This window comes from Lissotriton vulgaris, unplaced genomic scaffold (genome assembly GCF_964263255.1).
Source record: "Lissotriton vulgaris unplaced genomic scaffold, aLisVul1.2 SCAFFOLD_1220, whole genome shotgun sequence".
Taxonomy (NCBI): Eukaryota; Metazoa; Chordata; class Amphibia; order Caudata; family Salamandridae; genus Lissotriton; species Lissotriton vulgaris.
Window position 1 is genome coordinate 413,117 of NW_028243988.1, and position 26,914 is coordinate 440,030.

General features: G+C 45.4%; 1 protein-coding gene across 1 annotated transcript in view; it reads left to right on the forward strand.

The window, feature by feature from the left end:
* The window catches only part of LOC147668186 (sialic acid-binding Ig-like lectin 13), a 314,281-nt gene that overhangs the window by 278,904 nt on the left and 8,463 nt on the right, over positions 1-26,914 (forward strand). The window contains exon 7 of the mRNA XM_086948718.1: positions 20,862-20,917. Within this exon, the coding sequence (XP_086804844.1) occupies positions 20,862-20,917 (56 nt within the window). The remainder of the gene's footprint in view (positions 1-20,861; positions 20,918-26,914) is intronic.

Consider the following 26,914-nt stretch of genomic DNA (forward strand, 5'->3'; position numbering starts at 1 on the left):
CACTGCTTAGCCGCCGCCGGTCTTTCCCTGCTGCCGCTGCTCCTCACAACCTAGCACGGCTGCAGAGAGGGGGGGGGCCGTGAAGGCGGGACTACAACTCCTGGCAGTCCTTGCGCCCGGAAGTCGCGCCAAGTGGGAGTATGCGCCAGGAGGCGCTTAAAACGGATCTACACCCTCGGTGGAGCGGGGAAAAACGCTCACACAGTGCTGTTGCTGACTCTACCTATGTCCCTGTCGGGTGAACCACCAGAGCCTTGTATTCTGCAGCATAGCCGCCGGTCTTCCCCTGCTGCCGCTGCTTCTCACAACCTTCTTGACTACAGCATAACAGACCGAAACGTCGACACTTCCATCATCTCCAGAAGCGTTGCGTTGGCACCAACACACGACCATTATTAACTATAGGATTTGGTTGTTTGTGATATTCACCAGGAGTTGATGTCTTTGTTGTGAACGTATGAGTTGATATAATCCATTTCTTTGTTCATAACTCTTTTTGCTTGTTTTGTATGTATCTCCCCATTAGATGCTTTGACACTCAATATAAAATAATATTTGACATATAATTTACTTTCTCCGTGTTTTTCTCCTTGCTTTCCTTCCATGTTTAGCTTGATATGCTCTAGCTTTTTAGTGTGATATCAAATTTGATTCACTGGAGGACGATACATTTGTACTACTCCCAATTGTTATTTACTGCTGTTTTGAATTAAGTCCCTTGTAGCATACATTTAACCTCAAACGCTCCTCGCAACCTAGCACGGCCGCAGAGGGGAGGGGACCGTGAAGGTGGGACTACAACTCCCGACAGTCCTTGTGCCCGGAGGTCGTGCACAGTGGGAGTAAGCGCCAGGAGGCGCTTAAAACGGAGCTAAACTCGGGGGAGTGGGGAAAAACGCTCACACAGTGCTGTTGCTGACTCTACCTGTGTCCCTGTCGGGTGAACCACCAGAACCTTGTATTCCGCCGCATAGCCGCCGCCGGTCTTCCCCTTCTGCCGCTGCTCCTCACAACCTAGCACGGCCGCAGAGGGGGGGGATTTGAAGGCGGGACTACAACTCCCGGCAGTCCTTGCACCCGGAAGTCGCGCACAGTGGGAGTACGTGCCAGGAGGCACTTAAAAAGGAGCTACACCCTCGGGGGAGCGGGGAAAAACGCTCACACAGTGCTGTTGCTGACTCTACCTGTGTCCCTGTCGGGTGAACCACCAGAGCCTTGTATTCCGCCGGTCTTCCTCAAAACCTAGCACGGCCGCAGAGGGGGGGGGGGACCGTGAAGGCGGGACTATAACTTCCGGCAGTCCTTGCGCCTGGAACTCGCGCACAGCAGGAGTACGCAGCAGGAGGTGCTTAAAACGGAGCTACAGCCCCCGCGTCGCGGGAGCGCGCGGGAGAGCACCGGGAGAAGCCCAGGACAAGGGCGGGCTGTCTACGGCCGTCCGAGGCCAGACGAGGCCGGGTCGGGCCATACCTCCTGGCCCCACTAATTCTGACGTAAAGTAAGAGACTTCCCCCTTACCCTGTGGGCTATATTAACCCTTTCTTTCTGCACAAATTACTTCATACATTACAAGCTCCCGGGACACTTTGATAACGTTATGTCTAAAGGCTCAAGTACATTCAGGAACTCTCGGGTGGGCGGGACCTTTAGAGGGACTATCGAGCACTTTCTCACGAAGGCTGCCAGTAAGCTAGATCATGAGATCGCAGCCACAGAACACCGCTTGTCCCTAGAACTCCACTCTAACAAGCGTTCGTCCTTGGGCTCCATCCAAAGTGTAATATCACCGCCCACACAACTTACAGGTAACAACATCTTAAATGATCCGGGGATCTCCCTACTCCTACAGGACCTCCCGGTAACATTACATCCCTCTAAGGGGGGAGTCACCGATACGGTAAACTTGGATTCCTCTTTAGACTCCACACGAGAGGAGTCCCCCTCCCTGCTGGCAATTACCTCCAAAGTAGGGAACAAGAAAACTCAGGAGCAGCCGTTACATCCACCACGGGGCCTTCATCAAAGAGAAAGCTGCCTGGGGATAGCCATAGGGGTAGGGGTGCAAAGATATTTAGACCTCGGACAAGCCCCTCTAAGAAGAAAAGTACCCCTGACCTATACCCTACGCACACGACCGTATCCCCGCTCTTAATCCCAACGAAGTGGTACTGGAGAGTATGGAATAACTAGTAAGATCTCTCCTACTACCACTCATAGAGAGAGTCAGGAGACTGGAAGAACAAATGTCCCTAATATTGGAAGCAACCAATTCAAACGATGAGGCCCTAAAGAAATTGACACCACATATCTCACCAAGTGCATTGTGTGGCTCACCAGTCACAGTAACAGATATTATAGGGGTACCTCCATCATCTACACTTAACGTAATACCAGCACCTGCTAACAAAGAGCACCCCCAAAGTCATCCAGGGAGGGGGGATTAGGGGGTACTACAAACGCGCCCAAAATTAATAATATAACATCAAGGAGGGCATGTCCCCCTGCTAAGGACTCCAACAGTGCTGGGCCACACATAGATTTACTGCCAGAGGCAGCCCGCTGCATCATCATCCTCACTGGGGTCCCTGGGAGAAGGGAGGACAGAAGGCCATACAGATCTTAAAAATAAAGTCATTCATTGGCTACGTAACAACAGACCCCTGCCCCGTAACATCAATGGGGAAATAGCCTTTTTGAGAAGATTAGCTTGGGTGGGGCCCGACCCAAAGATATTCAGGGTGACGTTGTAACCATCAACTTCAGGGATCGGAGGGTGGTCACCCATATTGTCGATTGGTATCTGGACAGAGTAGAGGGTTGCATATCTACCCGTGACCTGAGTTACTTTTATCCTCAATCTCTACTGGCCGTTCCAAACTCTACACCTACCATCGCCCCGTGTTACTTTCCAAAACTTTAACTATAACTCCCGAGCTCATACTTTCAGACCCTTTTACTCTAGGGCTCCCACACATCAACCATGGCCTTGTATAGATAGGCCTCTATTCCAACACTATGGCAGAAAACATCAGCCATTTTTTAACCAACAATGGCGTATCCCTTTGGGTAACCGCTTTGAGCCCCTGGCAGGGTTAGACGACTTAGACTTAGACTGACTGAAGATAGCTGCCCAGGTGGGTAAGATGCAAATCCAATCCTTTAAGCCCCCTCTATATCAAATTAGTTCCCAGAGCAACTTACCTCCAGTTGGAGTTTCGAATACAATTACACATAGGGAACAAATGGACCAGGGGGTCCCAGACCACACGGCAGAGACGAAAATAGTTAAACCATCATTGGACTTCAGGGTACAAACTGAATGCCAACTTAGAACAGTCTTGCCTTCCCCTAGGGCCGCGGCAGATAGTCAAGTAGCTGAAAACACCATCCCCAAGCCGACAAACCTTATCCACAAAATTCTCTCCTGGAATGTGGCGGGCCTGGTAAACAAAGTGTGCCAACAACCATGGCTCGACCTAGTTGTCAAGTATAATATTCTGTGCTTCCAGGAAACTTGGGCATTAGATGTAGTTTGTTTACTGGGGTTCCAGACTTTCCATACACCCGCATTAATAAGCTCCCATGGTAGAAACAAAGGAGGTTTATGTATGTATGTCTCCACCACGGGTGGGATCAAAGTATTAAGGCATTCGTCCACTGATAATTATCAGATTCTTTCTCTAAGGTGGGGTAATGCCAAGACCATGATTTTAGTCAATTTTTATAACAACGTGCCTTTAAACACTCTGGAAAATGTCATCAATAAATTGATGCATAGCGTCACTACTATAAAGGACCAGACAGGAGGTGAGACGCTTTTGACTTGGGTTGGTGACTTCAACTGTACTGTCTGTCCTAATAGCCTGAAGGGCATTTGTGGCCTAAGTGAGCTTAAGGACGACAACCCGACCCATTTCACTCAGTCCATCTTATATTAATGAGTTATGCTCCCCACTCATCCAGTTCCAGCAAACTTTCCATGGGAGGGGGTGCAACTCAATATTAGATTTGACTCTTTGCTCTAAAACCAACGCCAGGCTTGTAACATTTTGGGAAACACTGGATGTCATCTATTGCGATCACTACCCGATCTCCTTTTGTGTAAAAACAGATGGGCACGAACAGACCCGGGGGGATAAATTCTTATATCAACCGATGATCAACTTAGCAAGAAGAAATGGATATTCCATTAAATGGGGCAAGGTGGACCCAGCGGGATTGCTAAAAAACCTAGTATCAACATCTAGGGAAGAAATTGATATCTGTCTGTCACTCACACAAGAGCAACACAAAATCTTGGACTCTTTTTCAAAAATTCAAGTAGAATTAAAAAATCTCCTGAATAGGCACAACCGCCCAGAATCCAACCGTCCAAATGGTTGGTTCGATAACAACTGTACTAAAGCACTTAAAGTCTTAAAAAAGGCACTGCATGCCTCCCCGAGATCCTCGATGGAGATATGCTGAGCCAGAAAGCTATATCATACAGCTGTTAAAACTAGGAAAACATCTCTGAAGTTAGAGGCCTGGTCGGCTTTGATTACTGCCTCAAAAAGCAGGGATACAACCGCTTTTTGGAAGGCGGTCAATGACCCTACTTGCAGAACAAAGAGACAGATGTGATGGATATTGCAATTAATGGGGAAACCTGGGTCACTCATTTCCAACATCTCTATGACGATGTAAACCCCTCTGACCCTGCAACCCCCATATCCGTAACTATGCCAGAGTACCAGCATAACACCCCTTGAGTGCATTCCCGCTGGGCATTACCTTTACTTGCGAAGAGGTCATAGCGGCACTTAAAGAAAGCCCCTCAGGCAAAGCTCCTGGCCCGGACGGAGTCCCAATAGATGTTTTTAAAAACAAGATCAATCTATGGGCTCCTATGTTAACCAACGTCATGAATAGTGCCAATTTCCATGGGTTTTTACCGACTTGGACTGAAGCCATAGTCGTTCCCATTTTCAAAAAAGGAGACAGGAACGATCCTATCTGCTACCGGCCAATCTCGCTCCTAGATGCCCTAATGAAGGTAGCAGGCCGCATAATTTTAAATCGATATTCAATCATGGGCAGAGGAGGGTGACATCATTTCTAGCCTCCAGTATGGATTCATAACAGGCAAGGGTACAGTAGAGCAGGGATTGAACCTGTCCCTTGTAATATCAAAGTATACTCAGGCCAAGAGGGGTAACCTTTTTATTACTTTCGTGGACCTGAGTTCGGCCTTTGATTGTGTGGACCACAACACCTTAGGGTCAAACCTGTCTGACCTGGGCATTGACGATCCAATTCTCGTATTTATTAGGGAACTCAATATCAATATATTTCTTTATTCGGTTTTTTAAAACTTGTAAAACCATAAAAGCAATAACAATAGTTAAAAAACAAGTAATTCACTTTTAAAAATGGATACAAATCAGTGTGACAGACAGTATCAGGAGGGAACAACAAGAAGGCATAACCATGATATCTAATACATAGTATTACTGAATTTATCTGGAGCAATTCATTAAAGAGATTGTTACAAGTTCATCCTATGTCTAAGAATACATTTCAAAAATGTAACTATGAGTTTAGAAATCCATTCCGTCTCTAAAAACTGAAGGCGTAACAATGCTGGGCGGCATCTTCTAATACCCAACAATTTTAACAGGGGTACCAGCCAAATCTTTCGATGGCCGTCATAAAATTTGCAGAACAAAATGGTGTGAATGGTTGCCTGCACAGTAGTCTGGTCACATGGGCAAGGCAATAAGGTTGAGTCCCAACAATTTCTCACTGGGAAGGTAACCTTTTTGATGAAAGATATTTAGCCTGAACCTCGTCAGGAGCAATCTTTCACATGTAGTGAGGTCAAAGGCTAAATACGGCTGGATTAAAAGGGTGGTTTGAACCGCCATTGCATGTAGGACTGAAACTTTAGTTACTTCCTTGGCTCTTCGTAGTTCTTCTAGGTGACTAAGGGCCATTGCTTTCAGGGTCTTCCTTGATATTGCCCGGACCGTGCCAGGAAGAGTATAGTAGCTCCCTACTCCTAAGCCATTCAGAAAGTTTTTTACATATGATAGCCATCTGATTTCATACGAATAGTCCAGTGACATACAATCTGCGATTATTTGTTGGGTAAATAGATTTTTTTCTGAGGACCAAATTCGATGCCAAAGAAGAATGGGTTCAATTTTGGCCAAATCTACTAGGTAGGGGAGCCCCAATTCCATGTGGCATACAATTGTGGACACGCTCCTGGGAAATGCTAACAAAAAACTTAAAAAAGGAGTTCTCAGCAAATTGCAGACTACTAATGTTCGCGTAACCCCACACACCAGCCATGTAAAGGGCGATTGCCTGGCATTTTGCTCTGTATATACTTAACAATTCCACAGGCGGCCTCCTACCCAGCTTTTGAGAGAAATTTATGCGTGCACCGATTGCTCTCATAAGATGGTGTTTTCTGGCCTCAATCTCGGGTTTCTAGTTTAGTTAATCATCAATGATAATACCCAGATACGGGTATTGGCCAGTGGTTGCAAATTTCTCCTTATTAAGGTGTATGTCCTTTGCAACTTTATTCCCTGGACCAGCTGTCATTACACATGTTTTTTTTTATATTTATGTGTAAGTCTAGTTTCCCCATGAAATCCGAGTATCTGTCCAACGCCTTCTGGAGTTCACGGGGGGTACGTGCCAATATCACAGCGTCGTCCGCATAGAGCAGAGTGGGGATCGGATGGTTGTTTACTTGTGGAAGATCCTGGCACCCCTCCAGCATGGCCATCTCCAAGCCATTAGTGTAGAGAGAGAACAGAAAGGGTGCCAGGACACACCCTTGCCGAACTCCCCGCTCTACTCCAAATGACGCCGACAACTTGCCTTTAACCCCAAAACGCACCCTCGCAGAAGCATTAGAATATAATTCCCTTAGGAAATCCACCAGGGGTGAGTCGACCCCCATTGATAATAAGACAGACCATAGTTTAGCGTGAGAGACGCAATCGAATGCTGCAGACAAATCAACATATACCATGAATAGTCTACCCGGCTTAGCGGAAACATATTTTCCCAATAACATAGATAGATTCAAGGCTTGTTCAGTTGTTCCAAAACCCTCCCAAAATCCAAACTGGAGGTCTGAGAGGACCCCACCATCGTCCGCCCACCGCTGGAGGCGCTCAAGGATGACTCTACCAACCACTTACCCCAGCGAATCCAGCAGAGAGATCGGGCGATAGCAGGAAACCTCCTGGCGATCTCCTTTTTTAAATATAGGGACCATGATAGATTTGGTCCAAGAGTCCAACAGACCATCCTCTGTGACTGCTTTAAATATTCTAGTTAACATTGGGGCCCACAGGTCTGGGTTATATTTGAACACATCTATAGGAACCCCGTCTGGGCCCGTGTAGGACACCGCAGGAAGGCTACTGATGGAAGCTAAATCTTCGCCCATTGGTACTAGGCCTTTCCGGAATATCTTAGCAAAATGGGCCACACAAACTGATTCCTTAATCGCTACGTCGATGGTCGGGCAATTTTTAAGGTCCACGAGAAAGGGAGATTTAACCACAGTCCAGAAGGCTGCGCTATTTTTGTCCATGCTACTAGTATGTCGTTGGTCCCATAAAGTCTGTTTTAATTCTGCCTTCCTCTCCTTTAGTGCAGTGTTATATTCCTTTCTTAGACTTGCAATTTTTTGTGGTGCTCTATTACTTTTTTGCAGGGCTATATTTAGTTTTGAATGTGCTGCCGTACATCTGTGATTAAACCACCCGGCTTTCTTAGGCCGACTATTTTTTCGCTTATTCATAAGTGATTCATTAATTATACTTAAGATTACCCCGAAGTTACTTAGAACTTCCTCATTAGTTACTCGCTGATATAAGCATTTAACAATTGAGGGAGAGGCAGCTGTTAACTTTAACCGTTATCTCAAACGGGTCTACCTTCTCCCATTTTAGAGAGAATCCGTTAGTCTTATCCAGTTGCAAAGCATTCTGGCTTAGCACACTGGGTATACTTTGAGTGATGTGGTGATGTGTTAAGCGAAGCTCAAGGCTAAGGGCAGAATGATCACTTAGCGTATTAATTAATGGTGCAGAAGTAGTTACACGTCTGACCAGGATATTTGATATTAGAATATAGTCGATTGCTGTTTCACACCCCCTCCCCAAAAATGTTGGGTTCAACTGTCCTGAGATCTCGTCCGTTTTATTAGCAGTGATGAGATCCAGATCTGACAGAATTTCATTTAAAAACTTTCCAATAATAGAGTGATTAAAGTGGACAATAGGGTCCTCATTTTCGTCCACTAACCTGTAGAGATTGCTGTTACTCAGTTTACAAGGATGTTGATTAAAATCGCCCCCCCAGATAATGTTCATCCGTGCTCTACCTCCTGAATCCCACGTCAGAAAAGATAACTTTTCCCTTAGGCTATATAAAACCTTCTGCGTGTCTCCTTCTGTTAAGTTGTTGTAAAAATTAAGCAGAAGGATGGTGTCCTTATTGTTAAAAGAAAGGGTGAGTAACTGGTAGTTTACATCCAATTCTATGACTCTTGTCTTCAATCCCCCTAATGTATTAGCTATGAAAATAGTCAGACCACCTTTGGGCCTGCCCGATGAGACAGCTAGTGTGGGGGAAAAGTAGGTTTTGAAGCCTACCAAGTGGATTTCAGACATGGACCACGTCTCTTGAAGACAGATTACATTATGTTTCTGGAGGAAATTAAGGCCACTCCCATCCTCTACCTTGGGGCGATGGCGCGCTATGTTCTAAAAGCGGAATTTTAATGATGGTAAATGGGTAGCTAAGGAGCTGTCTAATAAATGAGTAGAGCGAACTACCTCCCCAGCCATAGCCTTAGTGAGTTCAGCCATGTTTTTAATACTAGTGGGTGATAAAACATGCCCCAAAGACATTAAGTCGTTATTAGGGGATACCGTACTACCTCTCCCAGTTTCTGAAAGGCAAGGTTCGGGCACTAAAATGTCACTGCCTGATAAATTAGATGGAATACCTATCTTGACTGATGGAGGGCTTTCAGGAATTACGGACAAAGCGCAGGTTGATTTATCCCCAGTAGCCTCTTTATTAAGTCCATCGACTCCTTCCTGCTCAGAGAGCATCGAAAAATGATTAAAAGTGGGGATATTGAAACCAGGACCTGCTAAACTGGGCCTGTTGAAGACCATGTGCCTTGGGGGTGTCTTGGCTGGTGAGGAAACAGTGACTGAGGGTAGAAGTAACTTAGGTTGTGTTTTGAGATACCTTCACCACTTCCTGCGTTATACCAGTCACTGATGTGTCTCACTGCTCTATGATCCTTAAAGTTGATATTAACAGCATCCCCCACTCTTTCTTTTGTCTGATGCCCCACCCAGCCCAAACGCCTTACATTAAGGATTTCTCCATTGATATGTGCTGGTAAAGGTCTATTATTACTCAACAAAAATATTACTTTATTTTTCAATGCTCGATTGTTCTCCATTATTCCCTCCGGAAGTGCCGGGACCCCTGCCATCACTACGACAAAAGGTGCAGCCTCCGGAGGTAAGTCTATTGTATTATGGATCGGTCTGTTCCTTTTATTAGGGACAGTAGGCCCGTTTACCATTGCCTGACGAGTTTCCTGTTTTTTAGACAGCCCTTTAGGTCTTTACCCCTTATTAGTCTTATTGATAATGGGCTTAGCCGTAACATGGGGGACCAAGGTATTCTGGACTTGGAGAGGAGGTCGGTCCTTATTGGGGGATTTAGGTGATAGTCTCTGTCCAAGTACAGTGTGCTCCCCGGGGTCCATAGAGCCAGAAGGAGCTGAATTGCTAAGCAACTCTGTGTGTTTTACCATTTGCTTTTCGATGGACCCCAATTGCACACCTATTCTCTTAACCCTCTCTACAAGGGGCAGGATTAATGATTTAACCAGAACTTCCAAGCTCACCATCAAATCATCAACAGATAGAGGCGGGGTGAGCTGTTGGACTGGGATGTTTTTTACTGTATTTGCTCGACCGTCACCCACCGAGCATTGGGATGGTTTTGAATGTTTAGCACTCTTACCACCATTACTGGCCCTCCCACGTTTCCTCTTTTTTGACATGGGACCTGTATCTGGATTCTTTGTAACAATACTGTGTCCTGATGAGAACTTATTAACCGATAACATTAAATCGGAATCAGGAGAAATATCTACAGAAGTATCCAATGTTATGTCTGTTCCATTGGGGCCACATGCCGGTAGTTCGATTTGATGCAGCAGCTTTGGAACACCCACCCCTTGTGGGCCTTGTGATAATGATTGAACAGTTTCTTCGCTTTGCCTTGGGGGAGTAACTGCTAAATTTATAGCACCCAGAGAAGAGCGTTTCTTATTCGTTAACTCTAGGGAGAGACGTTTTTCCATCAGGGCTATTTCCTTTTCTAATACGGAAGCCGCCCTGGTGATAAAACCGTCTAAGGTCCCCCTGAACGAGCTCCCCACCAAGGATGATCGACCTATACTGCTACACTGACTCATATTTCCTCCTTGAACTGTACTAGGCAAACCATGAGCAAATAAATGAGCGCAAAAAAGAGAAAGTACAAGGGAATAGGAAAATTCTAAACTCATTAATACAGGGAGGACTAGCCCCTTTTACACAGTTCGCGAAAGCTTATAATGTGTAAAAGAGAGCCAATGGGAATAAACTGGTGACAATGTGACTTACGTCGCAAAATGTCTAGCAGCAAATGTCAATAGGGTGGCCCTGCCCAGCCTTGGCCAGCCCCGGACGGCCACAGACCGCCCTCCCTTTGCCTGGGCTTTGCCCGGCGCACACCCACGCGCGTCCCACGTGCGCGTGAGTGGGTGTGGCTAAAATAGGGAGGCGGGTGGGAAGAGGACCCAGGTGCGGCCGGTCTCTCGCCGCAAATCAACCTGGTCCTTGCAGTCCCGCTGTTAGGTCCCGTGTTCTGCCCTCAGTCGGCCTTGGGACCTCTCTCCTCTCTCCGCCATGTCAGGTCGGGTGAAGAGCCCCACGATGTCAGGCAGGCAAGGATTGTGGCAATAATCAAGTCTTTAGCCTCAAGCGGCTCCCGCGGAGCGGGGCCGAGAGGCGCTATATAGTGCAGGGAGGCGGGGTGGGAAGAGGACCCTGGTGTGGCCGGTCTCTCACTGCAAAGCAACCTGGTCCTTGCAGTCCCCCTGTTAGGTCCGGTGTTCTGCCCTCAGTCGGCGTTGGGACCTCTCTCCTCTCTCCGCGATGTCAGGTCGGGTGAAGAGCCGCACGATGTCAGGCAGGCAAGAATTGTGGCAATAATCAAGTCTTTAGCCTCGAGTGGCTCCCGCGGAGCGGGGCCGCATGGCGCTGTAAAGTGCAGGGAGGCGGGGCGGGAAGAGGACCCTGGTGCGGCCGGTCTCTCGCCGCAAAGCAACCTGGTCCTCGCAGTCCCGCTGTTAGGTCCGGTGTTCTGCCCTCAGTCGGCCTTGGGACCTCTCTCCTCTCTCCTCACCCCCATTTCCCCCTCACACGCACACAACCATTGGCTGGAACAAAAGAACTCCGACAAAGAGCGCCTTTAAGGCGCCCGTCAGACATTGCAGCGCCAGTCTGACGAGGAACAAGAAGCCAATGATGAAGCTTGACATCTAGCTCGCTGGGTGTGTGAGGCCTCTCAGTTCTGACAAGGGAGCTTGCTGCTCCCTGCCTCCATTCTCTTAGTACTTATTTACACACTCCTTCTCTAATGTTCTCGGGGAACTTTGTACAGCTTGTATTTCATTGTTTACTGGAAGCCTTCATGGGTAGCATCTCCGTGAAGCAATCAGAACTATAAGTGGCCCTAGGAAATATTACATGACAGCCGGAGAACCATTCTTATTGTCATGAAATCTCGCCAATGTATGAACTCATTGGCCAATTTGTGACCCAGTAGTCCTCCCAGCATTCCGACTATCAAGCAGAGGCAGCAAGTAGATTTGTTGGGGGACACATGGTGTTTCAGTACACTCCTCAGAAGCAGTCCACAGCTATGATCCATAACAAATCTCAAAATGTATCAGATGCCATTGTACATATCTGCAAATGTGTGGTATTGGCAGAATCTCTCAGAGGTAGTATACTGTGTTCTGGTAGATTGGTGAGCAGGACTGCTAAAAGGAAAATTGTTAACCTTTGTTCAAGCATTTATGAATATTTCTAATGATGCCTGAAAATAGTTTACTTCTTATCACCTGCGATTTTATGTGTAGATCCATTGATGTAGTTTGGTGCAACTTAGTTCATAATTATATATTTGATTGAAAGTGACCAAAGTTCAACATGGACCCCAATACATTTTGACTGAAGATGCACATGCAACATTCATGTACTGTGCTGAAGGATCATGTCAGTGCAACTATTTCAAGCATAGTTCTCGCAACATTGAAAACATACCAGCCCTTCACGTTATGCCATTTTCTTGAATATGTCCAAGTCTATGTATTAGGCTTTACCTCTTCTGGTTGTGTTGACAATGTATGTAAATGGAATAGAGAAACATTAAATTGCAAACGCTGTGCCACATGTTATGAATTATTATTTAAGTAATTCTTGCTCATATATCTTACAATCCTTGCTTTTGTACATGCAAAATGGGGTTGTTGTTTGAATTGGTGGGGATGACACCTGCCTAAGTAATAGCCACAATCCCCATGAGGGTGAAGCAGAAAACCCACTGAATTAACCCGGGCGTTACCCTGGGTCGCTTGGCACAAAAAGCAGTCAGGTTTGAATTGGAGGCAACTTGTAAAATATTTATGCAGCAGACAAACAGTATTGAAGTAAAAACGCAACACAAAATAGTAAAGAGTAGAAAACTATTTGATACCAAAATGACAATAATCTAATCAGTAGAGCCACATTAATGAAAGACTAAAAATTCTCAAAGTTCCACCCATAGCCCTCTAGTCTCGTAAGACCGAGCCAAAGTCAAAAAATATTTTTACCACAGTGGAGGTGGATTTGGATATAGCAAATTGATTGGGCCCAGACGGCGCTTATCTTCGGATTGAGAGGAAATTTTGAAGAAAAAATTCTCAGAGGGTAAATTCAGTGGAGCGATACTGCAGGAGGAGTCCGAGGGGGAGGCTCAAACATCTGGAAACCACTGGACAAGTTGCAGTGAAGATTTCTAAGTTTGGACTTTGTCTCTTATTTTGGAAGTCAAACATCTCCAGATTAAAGCAGTAGAAGGATGCAGCCAGTGAGAGTTTTGGATGCCATACACCCTTTTGGCGAAGGACAGATGAACAGGATCTGCTGCTGCGGAGAAGAACATAGCAGGAGCTACCACAAAGTTAGGCAATGCACTTTGGGTGGATAGAGGAGCAGGTTGGTCCCAGTTTTCCCTCAGTTCTGAGCCCAATCTATAGCCAAAAGATTTAAGTTCCAAGTTTTGGGTTTGGGTATCAGGTCACCTTTGGTACTCCAATCAAGGCTCTAGGACTGAAGGGGCATACTTGGGTGTTAAGGACTTACTCAGGCTGGGTCCAAGTGCGAGTTCAAGATGGTGAGAGCTTGTTATGTCCCTGTGCCTTTGAACAGGAGGCCAGAAAATTTGCCCTTGGAGTCACTCTGGTAGTGTCACGTGGCCGATAGTGATAGGGACATTGTCAACATCGCTAAATTGAGCCCTGCAGCCATGATGCTGCTTTTGCACTCTTTACTACATGGCTTAATTTTTGCAAGACCCTGTTTATACCTTTCACATGAGAATGGTCTGCTTTGTTCGTGTTCTGCCTGTTCCTGGAGTTTAGTCTGAACACAGTGAGAAAGGTTGTTACACAATGCCCCTTGTTATTCTCTTCTGGTCAGTCCCTAGCACCTACACAAAACATGCTAATGCAGCTGCTCCTGAAAACTCATACTTTGATATTATGGGGATGCATGTTAAGGTAACACAAAGTTGGAGAGGGAGCTTTCCATGTGGAAGAACAATGTGGTTCCTGTGATATAGATATACCATCTAGGCACTAAGTACTGGGGTCTGCTGACAAAACCCAGAGATCTTCTATTATATAATATTACTTCTCCTTACCAAGGCGAGTGTGGTTAGGCTTTACAGTCCTTTTCCACTGTCTTCATATGATGACGTCTCCCTTTATGATATATGCCCTAGCTGCAATGCCAACTGTACTAGTGTTATGTGTTTTTCTTCTTGTTGTGGCTCGTATACTGAATTTTAGAACATGATAGTTACAAAAAACATTTTCATTTATATTTGTGCTTTAGTCAGTTCTTCCTGTGACCCAATACGAGTGTGAGCGAAAAGCTGTGTCTTGTTACCACGATTCCTGAGATCCAGGAGTGTTGTATTCTGGGGTGTCTAATGTTTTGCTTCTTTATTAGTGTGTAGAAGAGCGAGTGAGACACTATGGCTCCTCGGTCCTGGATTTGTGGGCACTATGAAGTTGGGAAGGCTAAGCCACTATACAGTGAGGTCCCATATTCCTGCGCATATTTCTGTTTATGTGCAGAATCTCTGCAACAGTAGTCCTGGGTCAGAGTAATAAAGCAGAGATCAAGCAGCAGGGCAGGGCTCTGTCGGTTCAAAGCAGGCGCCAGGCAGCAAATCAATCTTGTGGAGTACACAGCAGGTGTAATCCTCAGAGAGTCCTTCCGAATGTCTAGAAAGTGAACTGAACATTGAATCTGAGGGCACTATTTTTATGAATAGTACCTTCTTTAATATAGGTTTCTCTTTGAAGTGCTTGGAATGTCCTGACTTCCCTGCCCTGGCTCCAAGCTGGCTATAGCGACAATTATGATGTGACAAGCTCTTTATGTAAAAGACAGGGCACAGCATATTCAGTTACAAGTGGGACTGTTCTGAGCTCCTCTCCCCCATTCTGCCAGCAGATGGCCCATTCCAGCACACCTATTCCCTTAAATGTGTTACTGTCTGTGAGGAATTCACAAAGTCCTAACTGCCAACTGCACCCAGTCATGTGACAAAGACGGAGTGGTAGAGGCGGGAAAATGCCAACTTTCTAGAAGTTTAGCTACAGAGAGAGGTTCGTCCTAATACACCCAGCTAAATACAAATATAAAATTATCTAGCTGACAGTTTTGAATGCCATTATTCACCTCAGTAAACTTAGACCAAACTGCAAGATGTCTTGGTCTACATAATTTATTATGTTGATTCTTCAAGCATTTTCAAGAAGATAAAGAAAGTAGGAGCCAACCCGCTAGACCCGCAAAATTATAGGCCCATATCCTTGCTGCCTTACTGTGCCAAACTTCTGGAGGCTCATGTCTGCAACAGCATCTCCAAATTTTTGGAAGAATCAGAGTACCTTGCACCTAACCAGGCTGGCTTCCGCCCATGCCACTCTACTGAGGCGGTTATTCTTTTGGTGCAGAATACTTTGAGGCGGAATGCGGATGAAGGGATCCATCAGGCTCTGGTGCTACTGGACCTCTCTGCTGCGTTCGACACGGTCGACTATACCATCTTGGTCGACCGTGTCGAGCAGGTAGGTCTCAGGGGCCCTGCGTTGAGCTGGATTCGCTCATTTATCACTGGCCGTACTCAATCTGTTAGATTGGGACCCTTCACTGCCCCCACTATACCTACCACCTGCGGAGTTCCTCAGGGCTCCTCGTTATCACCTTTGCTTTTCAATTTGTATTTACGCCCCCTTTTGTACTCCCTTAGAAAAGCCAAAGTTACCATCTTCAACTATGCAGATGATTTGCAGCTTATTTTCCCTTTGAACACCAAGGACTCTGTGGTAGAATTCCAAAACACCATGTCCCACATTTTGAGCTGGATGAACTGCAATCATTTGAAACTTAACCCAGGCAAGACCGAACTGGTCTTGCCTGGACAGAGTGCACTCAGCTGGAACCCCAGCTTTTGGCCTTCTAGTATGGGAGCCCCTCCATCCAAGTCTTCCTCGGTTAAGAGCCTGGGAATCTATATCAGCGAGGACCTCTCCCTAAAAAAACAAGTAGGAGCAGTTGTATCAGCTAGCTTTTTCCAGTTGAAGAAAATCAAGAAAATCGCTTGCTTCTTCTCTTCGGCTGCCCTCACACAGATTGTCATCTCCCTGGTTTTGTCCAGATTAGATTTTTCCAACAGCCTTTATTTTGGGCTTCAAACTGGAGAGCTTAAACGCATTCAGCTGGTTCAGAATCAGGCAGCTAGACTTCTCCTGAATCTCTCTAAGAGGCAATCTGTTAGACTTGGCTTGAAACAGCTACACTGGCTGCCTGTGGAGCAGCGTGTGGCTTTTAAAACTGGGGGCATTTTATTCAAATCTCTGCATGACTCTGGCCCTCTATTCATTAGAGACATGTTTAAGAGATACATCCCTTCCCGCAATCTCCGGTCCATTCACAAATCCCTTCTGATCGTCCCCCCCCTACAAGAGGAAACGTCTCGGAGGCAGCTGTTTTGACCATCTTGCAGCTGGCTTCTGGAACTCTCTCCCCCTTCATCTGAAACTGAATGACAACATTCTCAGTTTTAGACACTCCCTAAAAACCTGGCTCTTCTCTCAGGCGCATTGCTGAGCTGCTTACTTTCTACTGTGATCTATGCACTTCGTTCCTCCCTATAGCGCCATGAAGCCCCCGGGCGTACGAGCGCTTAACAAATACATACTAACATTAACATAACACTTAGGCAAATTAGTCAAACACAAATCAAGATAACACTTCTTGTTTACATTGACATAAGTACAAACTGACACAATAATCCGAAATAATGTTCTAACAAAAATAAATGTGAATATTCAACTAGTCAAGAATTCACAAAGCAACCCTCCTCTGAGTTCATAATCATGTTATCAATACATTCAGGGGTTGCTGACCAAAGGGAACTCGTAATTAAGCCTAAGGTCTTACATATTTGAGAGTAATCCCCTTTGAAGCTATTTCTATTTCAAGCATTTTTTCGCCCAATGGACCAGAGTGCCGACGCATTTCAAACCCCAACATGCTTTTTAGGATTTTCTTGGGGGCTAGGACGGGAAAGAATCTGCTGTAAGTGTCTTCTCATTAATAGAAATGCAGTACTGCTCCTGTTGCCGACCTCCCGGTTTTCTGCAAGCACTGAGCAGATCTTTAACGGCTAATTTAAGATGCAGTCTTTTGGAGAAATATTTATCAAATTTTAACCAAGGACACGTTTCTGTTATTTTTGATCAACGTTTGTGTATCCGTTTGATGTGTGCAGCACTGGCATATTGCTACAACTAATCAGGTGTTTGCAGACGCACAAAACTCTTTCTAAGAGAGGTATTTTCAAAATTGTAATTTAAAATATGACTTTACCCTTAAAGAGGATTTTTAATTACAATGTTATAGCTACCAAACATGAAATGCTTATCTTTCTGCAATCAAACATATTGTGTATTACATTTCATAATGTAACCTAGTGTTATCTTTTGAGACTTGTAGGCCTCACAGTAGTGAAAAAAGAAGAAAAGAAGGAGTGTTTCCCTGCCAGGACATGTGAAATTAGAAGGTTCATGTCCAACCTTTTAACTACAATGCACCCTGTCCTAAGGGTACCTAGGGTCTACCTTTGTGTTGTAATTATATGCAATAAAAGGGAAGCCTAAGGCTTAGCAAGGGAATCATTTTGCAAAGTTTCTGCTGCCAAGCTTTGGAACAGCCTCCCACTGGATCTTAGGTTCATTGAGTCGGAGCTAGTGTCGCCGCAAACGCAAGACCTGGCTGTTTACTACCTCTTAAAGCAGCTTTCCCTCTCTGTTGGCATGTAATCTGTAGCGCCGGGACACCCCCTCTGGGGGTAGCTGCGCGCTCTATAAGCTTCTTAAATAATAATAATAGTAATAATAATAAAAGTCTATTTGGAAGTTTAAAACTTTGCTCAGGCAGCACTTGCAAGCCTGAGACATATTTTAATGTGTTGCTTATGGGGAATGGCAGATTAAATATATTTAATTTACTGGCCCTGGGTATATGGTATACCACTCTACAGAGGCATAGAAGTAAATTAAACATGCCAATCAAATGTAAGCAAATTTTACCATGTTTAAAGGAGAGAGAGAGCAAGAGGGCAAAGACAATTTAACACTTACTAGAGATGGTAAACTGCAGAGTATCAAGGCCAATAAAAAATAAATCAACCAAACAGTGGAGTAGTAAGGCAAAATGTTTGTGGGTGACCCTGCAGAGAGGGCCAGGTCCAACACAACCCTCCTCTGGCCTAAAACCAGGGTAGCCTAAATAATACCTTGATGGACTTTCCTGCTTTTGAAATATAATGTGGACAATGCCCCCCTCTGCAGAGACGCTTGTTAGTTCAATGCCCTTCTGAATTCAGTTGGATCCCTCAGTCTATACTCACATGTGTGGCCCATGGGCAACATCTCTCCTCACCTGTAGACCCCATCTCTGCAGCACAAATCCTCCCAGTATGCAGACAGTATACCACCATGGCCAAAAAAGTGAAGTAGCAGACTATAACCTTTGGATCAGACTTCTGTCCCCAACACAAGAAAAACTCTGCTCATAAGGACAGCTACCAACAGTGGCCACTAGACGCAGTCAGTGTCAAAAGCCAGGCTCCAGGCCACTCATGGTCCCTGGACCTCAAAGTAGGGGGCATAGCCCGCGGTGTTAGGTACCCTTTTTCAACTGTCCTTTCCACCAGGTCCGGTGTGGTAGCTTGGGACTGGTCGCTCATCTCAGGGCCTGTACCCTAAGTGTGAACAGTGGTCAGGGGTGAGTCCTTCCTGAACCTGCCCCTCCATCTGGGACTTTGTGCCCTTCATTTGGGAATGGCATCCCCACAATTCTGAGCTTTCAGTGTGTCCTAGGCAACCGTCTCACCTAAGACTTCCATCACCATTAGAAACTCATTCTCCAGAATATAGTCAATGGGCATCTGGGGACTAACTATGGCATTTCTTTGGGTCCCTTCCCCACCCTACTTTAGGGATACCATGGCCATGGGGCAAAGAAAGTACCACTCCTGGGCATGAATTAGCCTACACACCTGACAGATATACAGCTTTGGGAAACCAGCCTTTCCATTACCAGGGCCTGTCAGCCCGGAGTGCCTCAGGGCAGTAACATTCACTTTGACCTGGTAGGGATGACTCCCATCCTCAGGGATCACAAGTCTACCCTCTGAGTTCACCTGCAAACTGAGGGAGATTAGCACATGATCTAACTCCTGCCCCTGAGGACAACCTACCCCTAAGGCCAAATTGGCCACCCCAAGTGAGCGTTTTATTAGGACAGAAAGGGTGTTCTGAGAATTGGCTGAGAACAATCAAAGCAGTAGAGCTGAATATAGGACACCTAGGGCCAACACCCATCCTCCCCTTCTTCTTTCAGGGGAGAGCCTGAACCACCCCTCTTGGGATAATCCCGGATACTTTTATGGATACTCTCATGCTGACAGAGAGGTACGCCTCCTCAGCAAACTTTCCACGGTCAGTCAGGGTCAGTCAGCTTGCTTTCCACCAGGTGCTGGAGCAGCTCTCCAAGCCCGTTGGAGGCCATTCAGAAATCCAGTGTTGATTACTTTCTGATGACCCCATCAAAATGGGCCAGTCGGAATGGAATCAGAATGGGACATTTTGATGCAGTAGGAATGGCTTCAACCGATGGTCGGAGCCATTTATGACGGCATCATAATCAGCCCCTATGTTGGACAGCCCAATAATCATTAATCTCAATGCCCCTTACCCAGCCAATTCAAGAAGTTCACCCGAGCCTGGTTTGGGAGTTTGTGGGTGTTCCTGAATATTTGATAGTATTTCTCAGGGGTCAGCAAAATTTGGCAACAAGCTTTGCTTTCATGGGGGCATATTATATCAGGTCATCTACCAGGCATTTTCAAAATTGTAATTTAGAGTCCAACATTAACAATAAATAAGATTTTTTTATTACAATTTCATAGATACAAAACATGAAATGTGTATCAGTCCCCAATCAAAAGATAGTGCGTATTGAATTGAATACGGCAACCCAGTGTTATTTTATGGGACAGGTGGTCCTCACAGTAGTAAAAAGCTAATTTAGGCCATTTCACTACCAAGACTTGTTAAGCTTAAAAGTACATGTACAACCTTGTAACTACAATGCACCCTGTCCCATGGTCTACATAGGGCCTACCTAAGGTTTGGCAAGGGGGATATATTACCCAGTTGAGTTGGCAGTTTAAACATGTGTTGAGGCTGCAGTGGCAGGACTGGGACATCTTTAAAGGGGCTAATTAATATGGTGGGACAGTAAGTGCTGCAGGGTGACTGGTAGGTTTTAATTTACAACCCCTGGGTATATGGTATACCATTCCACAAGGAACTTACAAGAAACTTAAATACGCCAATCATGTGTAAACCAATTACCATGCTCAAAGGAAGGAGCACAACCAATTTAGCACTGGTTAGCATTGGTAAAGTGCACAGAGTTGTAAGGCCAACAGAAAATAATTCAGCCAACAATAATTTGGGCAAAAAGGGGTGACACTGCAGAGAGGGCCAGGACCAACAGCATGTCAACCTGAGTGCAATGTTCTTTATATCTTCCCAACAACCCATATACTCTAGAGCCACCACCTGAACAGTGCTATATGGGCTGACATGTCTAGGGAAAACCTCCAGTGCTATTTATCATCCCTGAGACCTCTAGGCAATGCCCATTTACAGCACCTTCGGTATAAACCTCAGAATCGTATATGAGGGAATGCTATAGATTTCTTATAGAACATCACCAGGCTGATCAAGGTAGGGCCTTCACCATACAAGTAGTTTGATGACTGCTCAAACATTGAATGAAGTTGTATGCTTTTTTGAATGATAATCAACATTTACCAATGGGGGATTAACCCATTTTTTGTTTTTATTGAAGGTAACAGGAACATGAGCAAGGCATCAAATGACACCACTGTTGATTCTACATATCAGGTGAGTCCTGCTGTTGTACCTTGACAATAAAGAAAGAAGTTCTAATCATCGATTATAAAAGGTATGGTTCACTTATTTTCTTCATATTTGCAGTTATTCTTTTCCACCCTGCACCATTTAACTTTTGTGGCAGCCCTTCATTGTAAAACATACAGCAACAAGGTTCATTAACAAATCAGTGTAATACATTCTTAAATAGTCAATTATCAAGATTCTCTGTAGCAAAACATCATGAGAAATACGCTATTTAGGAAATGGAATAATAATTTTCAATAAAATCTCAAAACATGATTTTAAATTGAAGTAGTTGAATAGGGATTGAGAGGCCTGAGCAGTAAGCCCCATTCAAGATGGCAAATCATCTAGTATTCATGAGGTATAGAGCAATTAGAGATAAAAAGAAGAAAATCTTTGGAGATTGATGAAGCAGGATGAGCTGCAGGAGGAAGTTACAGACTTGTCAAATTTGAGATGGTTCAAGACTGATGTTCGAATGGCTCATGGTCTTCATTAGCACATGCCTACTGTGACTCATGACGGCCATGAGCCATCATGAGCACCGTGGGGCCACGGACAACCCCTGTGCTGCGGTGAAATTAACGCTCCGGCCAAGGGGTTAAACCTGATTACAACTCCTGGTAGCTGTGGCACAGAGCAGAGAGATTTTACCTACAAAATATATGTAAAACATTTAAAAGTACCAACTCATAAATAAGCAAACCAACACCAAAATGACAAAAACAATGAAGATGAACCAGAAATTTGATGTTTTTAAAAGAGCTAAGTAAAAATAGTGCAGAAATGCGCATAGCGGAACTGGTAGTCAATGGTCATGGTAGACGGGGACGTAGGTGCAATTTGAGGTTAACCACGAGGAAGCCCTGGTTTATTACTGCAACTGGATTAGTCTCAGTGAAATCTGGAATAAAAAAAGTTGTAAAAAGTTCCAATCCAAAAAGTGTCATTCTAAACTCCTCTCCCCATGAGAAAAAACTGAAATATATTCCGATGTCATGGACTTGCTGGTCCGATACATTTTATGGCAAGTTATTTTGAAGTCCAGGAGCTTTGGACAAAAAAAAAAAAAAAACTTCTTTCAGTACCCAAACTAGTACAATAGTACATGTCTAAGGCCCCGCGGACCTAAATGGGGGATACTTAGAGACCCTTATGGGTTCTTATGGGTTCATTATGATGTTAGGAAAGCATTCTGACCGATTTGGTTCCAGAATGCTTTCTGAATGACTCAGATCGGGAGAGTCCGATGATTTGATGCATCCAGATGCTTCTGGATACGAATCAGCCGCACTCCTATTGACTTCAATGGGGGCCTGTGTTCCGAACTAGAACAGAGGCACCCATTGACAAAAGGGGTGGTTGGGAAAAACCTTGCACCCTGTGTTGGCCACCCCATGGTGCCTGACACACTGTGCATGCATAGATAGGGGGGTCCCTTGGGTACCCCCACGGGCCAGATTTGGAAGGCCCTGGTGAAGGGGGGCCTGCGATGGACCGCCAAAGTCAGATTTCAACATCCAAATCATTTCGGAACAACCAATTCGGAAAGGCTGTTTAAATCTAACATCCTAATGGCTCTGCTGGAAGTTACGTCCATAGACCTCTATGATTCGGCTTTGACCTACTCTGTTACTCCCAATGCCTTTCGGAACCAAGTCGGACAGTTCGAACGCTTCCCAGCCATCATAATCGGTCATTGGGAAATGTGTCCAAGTTGGTTGGAAAGGCGGGTTCCGAAGCGGATTCGTATGAATCGGATGCTGTTCGGAGCCTTTCTGGACGACATTATAATCAACTCCTTATAGTGTTAGGCAGAGGCCACCAACATAGTTCACAGGTTCCAGTTGGCACTCGTCAGCTGGAAATTTCCAGGAGAGGGCCATTGCCAGTTTATTGTGTCCCTGTTGCCACACAAGAGGTCTGCCAGCTGAATCTTTGTAGGGTACTTCTTTTTCCTAAGTGCCAAGGGGGTAGGTGCAGTCTTTATGAACTCCTCTTAACTAATAGACAGCAGGTCCAGTTCTCTTCTTTTCATCAGGAAGTGTTCTGTGGAGGTGTCTTAGGGGGCACATTTATGCCTGGCATCAGCTAATGGATGAAGGTGACTATGGGCACTGCCTAATCAAGGAGCAAAGGTTTTGCAGGCAACACTAAACATTGCCTCTGAGACGCTGCGGATCGCGGAGCGGGGAAACAGAAGGACTACCTGTCCCACAAGTGAGAGGGACCAACGAGTGTGTGCCACAGCCCCTTACTTCAGCCCTACATCAACGCCTTGCACCTCCCGCTTCGCGGGAGACGCTGCGGATCGCGGAGCAGGGAAACAAAAGGACTACCTGTCCCACAAGTGAGAGGGACCAACGAGTGTGTGCCACAGCCCCTCCCTCCAGCCCTACATCAACGCCTGGCACCGCCGCGGAGCGGGGAAACAGAAGGACTACATGTCCCACAAGTGAGAGGGACCAACAAGTGTGTGCCACAGCCTCTCCCTCCAGCCCTACACCAACGCCTTGCACCTCCCGCATCGCGGGAGACGCTGCGGATCATGGAGGGTGGAAACAGAAGAACTACCTGTCCCACAAGTGAGAGGGACCAACAAGTGTGTGCCACAGCCCTTCCCTCCAGCCCTACATCAATGCCTTGCGCCTCCCGCTTCGCGGGAGACACTGCGGATCGCGGAGCGGGGAAACAGAAGGACTACCTGTACCACAAGTGAGAGGGACCAACAAGTGTGTGCCACAGCCCCTCCTTCCAGCCCTACATCAACGCCTTGTGCCTCCTGCACCGCGGGACGCACGCGGGCAGGCGCGGGGCTAAGCAAAGGGTGGGCCATCTGTGGCCGTCCGGGGCCGACCGAGGCAGGGCAGGGACCAGTCCCTTGGCGCTATCATATAGGTGGACCCATTAAGAGCCCTGGTAAGAACTTTTATAAACTGAACATAACAGTGATTGTTTACCTCTACATTGTTGCATTAAGAGCTTTGCTGTTTGCCCTGCAATCCCAGAACTCATAGCATCTACTGATTGTTAAGACTTGCATAGTGATTTACAACCGATGGAGAAACGTAAGAGTACCACGGGCACCTTAGATGCATACCTACTAAGAGCTGAATCTCGAATTAACCACGAGATACAACTAACAGAGCATAGACCTTCACTCGCTCCATCACAACTTCCACCTACTAGGGAGGAGGATCCTAATAATTCTTTACTACTGAACAATACTCCCTCCCTAACTTTCTCTCCCTCGCCAGTGGATTCCTCTTTATTAAAATCACCTGAACTACGAGAAAGGCATTCTGCTATTCCCACCCCAAGAGGGAAGGGTCCCCAAACTCGGGGTCAAACTAAATAAAAGAAAGGTCGAGTCACAGGCCCAAAACAGAAGGGTGGCAAATTCGCAAAAGAAGGAAAGGTGTCAGTGGGGGCTGGTTTTTGCTCACTGGGAACCCAAACAGACGAAAGCCAATTCCACTCTGTAGCTCACTTAGGTTCCTATACTGACAATTCGTATGTAACCCAACAAAACATCGGGAAACACATGGAAGTTCTTGTAAAAAACATCCTAGAACAAAACATTGGGGAAATGACTTCTCTTTTCTCTTCCCTTTTTGATGAAACATTTGCCCGCATAGAAAACAAGATGGGCCAAATGAAAGCGGATGTTGACTCAATTAGAGTCCAATTAGAAGCTCCCAACTTGACCCCCAGTGAAAATAACATTGCACCGCCTCTAAGGGATCTACTCAATCATCATCATATATCATTGGGGCACCACACCGAAGGGTACTGGCAGGGAGAAGAATCCCATTAACCTTGGGCAGAAAAAGGCGAACCTCAATCCTCCCAATAGTAGGGCTCATCCAAACACAGATTCTTTAAACTTGCCACCTGCATCATGTCCCTATGTCCTGGTACTAACAGGTGTTCCACCCTTAAAGCAAGGAGTGTCTGAATCCTGGCTTTCCCTCCAGAACAAAGTAGTGGGCTGGCTAGTAAAATACAAGCATTTCCACCCCCAGAACATCAATCAAATTCTTATGGTACGGAGAGTAGGATGGGTTGGTCCCTCCCAAAAAAGTATCCAGGGTGACTGTATTGTCATAAATTTCAATACCCCAAGAATTGTTCGCTCTCTCTTAGCTGATAAGGAGGAAACACTGACTTCACCTACAGAAATCCTCTCTGTCCCACTTGGCTTCTTCTATAGACCGGTTTCCAATCCCACCACAAAAGCCAATGGTTCTATTTTAACGCAGAACAGATTCAAACTTTTGTCACTAATAGAGGAGGTGGACTGACAACCAATTTCTCCAATAAGATCTGTCCGTCCCAACTCTGAGAGAGCAAGAAGTGACGGGCAATGGCCAACAGTCCCTGACCCCACCGAGATAATCTACTCCTGGTAAACTCTCTGATTCCGCCCTCCCACTCTGTCCCGCTCCCCATAGAACAGGCTCAGGAGTTGCCAATACCTAAACCTGATCATAAAATAAATCATTCAAGACTCTCTGAAACAAAACACCCAGAATTATCCGTGGTTTCCCTAACTAGTAGTACCCCCCCTAAAGAGAGAAGTCCTCTGAATCCATCTTCCCAGATAGTGGTCAATACCTTGGGAGAGTTTGCTATTAGTGTAATATTTTGGAACATTGCTGGTCCCCGAACTAAGATTAACCAAGAAGGATGGATAACATTTGTGCGGTGTTATGACATCCTCTGCTTTCAGGAGACATGGGCAGTATTACCTATTCATTTTACGGCTTTAAAACATTCTTTTCTGCTGCACTTACCTCACCCTCAGGGCGAGCCAAAGGTGGGTTGGTGGTGTATGTTTTGAACCTAATTCAAGCTGTAGAAATTAGCTCATTAAAAAATGAGGAGACCTACCAGATAATTTTAATAATTGCAAATAAACCAGCTTACATAGCGGTAGTAAATTTCTACAATAATTTACAGGAAACAAATCTAGTGGAGACACTGAAGGAAATACGTCACTTTCTCCTAGATTATATTAACATCAATCATGGGAAAAATCCCACAATTATGTGGGGCGGTGATTTTAACTTATCATTATGTGAGAGAAATAAGAAAATCACCTGCGGCCTTCTGGACCCCCAAGAGAACAACATTACTCATTTTCCCCACTCCCCTAAAGGGGAGTGCATGAATGAGATAATGTTACTCCTCCAACTGGCTTTTGCTAACGAGCTGTTAACACGTGCCGTTTATTTAAGTCCCACTTTTAACGGCAGAGGAGCGTCCAGCCGCATTGATTTCATCCTTATGACAACTAGTGCTTCCAACCTCATTACTAACTTCACAACGCATGATTGCGCATTTAGCGATCATTTTCCCATCTCCGTGACCATGCAATTGACAGGAGGTCGGAAAAAGCCAAAGACATTCTTTCGGGATGAAAACCTCACTATGAATAGAGCGGACTCACACTGATCCTGAAAAAATAACAGATAAGGTAGTCAGAGCGTTTAAGACAGCAGTTAGGCTATGCCTGACAGAGAGTTCATCCCCTTAAGAAATTATAGACAATTTTAAAATAATAACCAAATCGGTAAATGATGCTCTAACCATTACCAATAATATCTAAGACCAGCTGATTTAATTCATCTTGTTCCAAAGCTTACTCTGCTCTTAATGTAGCCCTCAAAAAATTAAGGAAAACATATAATAGAACACTTCAGCAGAGAAGGAACGAATTAAAAGAGGAACATTGGGTCGCCTAACACAATAGCTGTAAAATTAATGAATTTACAACAAGGGGTGGTGAGGGACAGAGTCTCTGAATTAAGCAGAAAGCTCTCACCCAGTCAAGAGATCAGGGCTAGATCCAACACCGTTTTTTAGCTCACTGCACCATCCCAGTTTCAGAACCCGGCTGTATGCAAATTAGTCTGTTCCTGTCCCAGTGCATGATGGGAACAGGGCAAACCAAACTACAAAAGCCAATTCTTACACTGG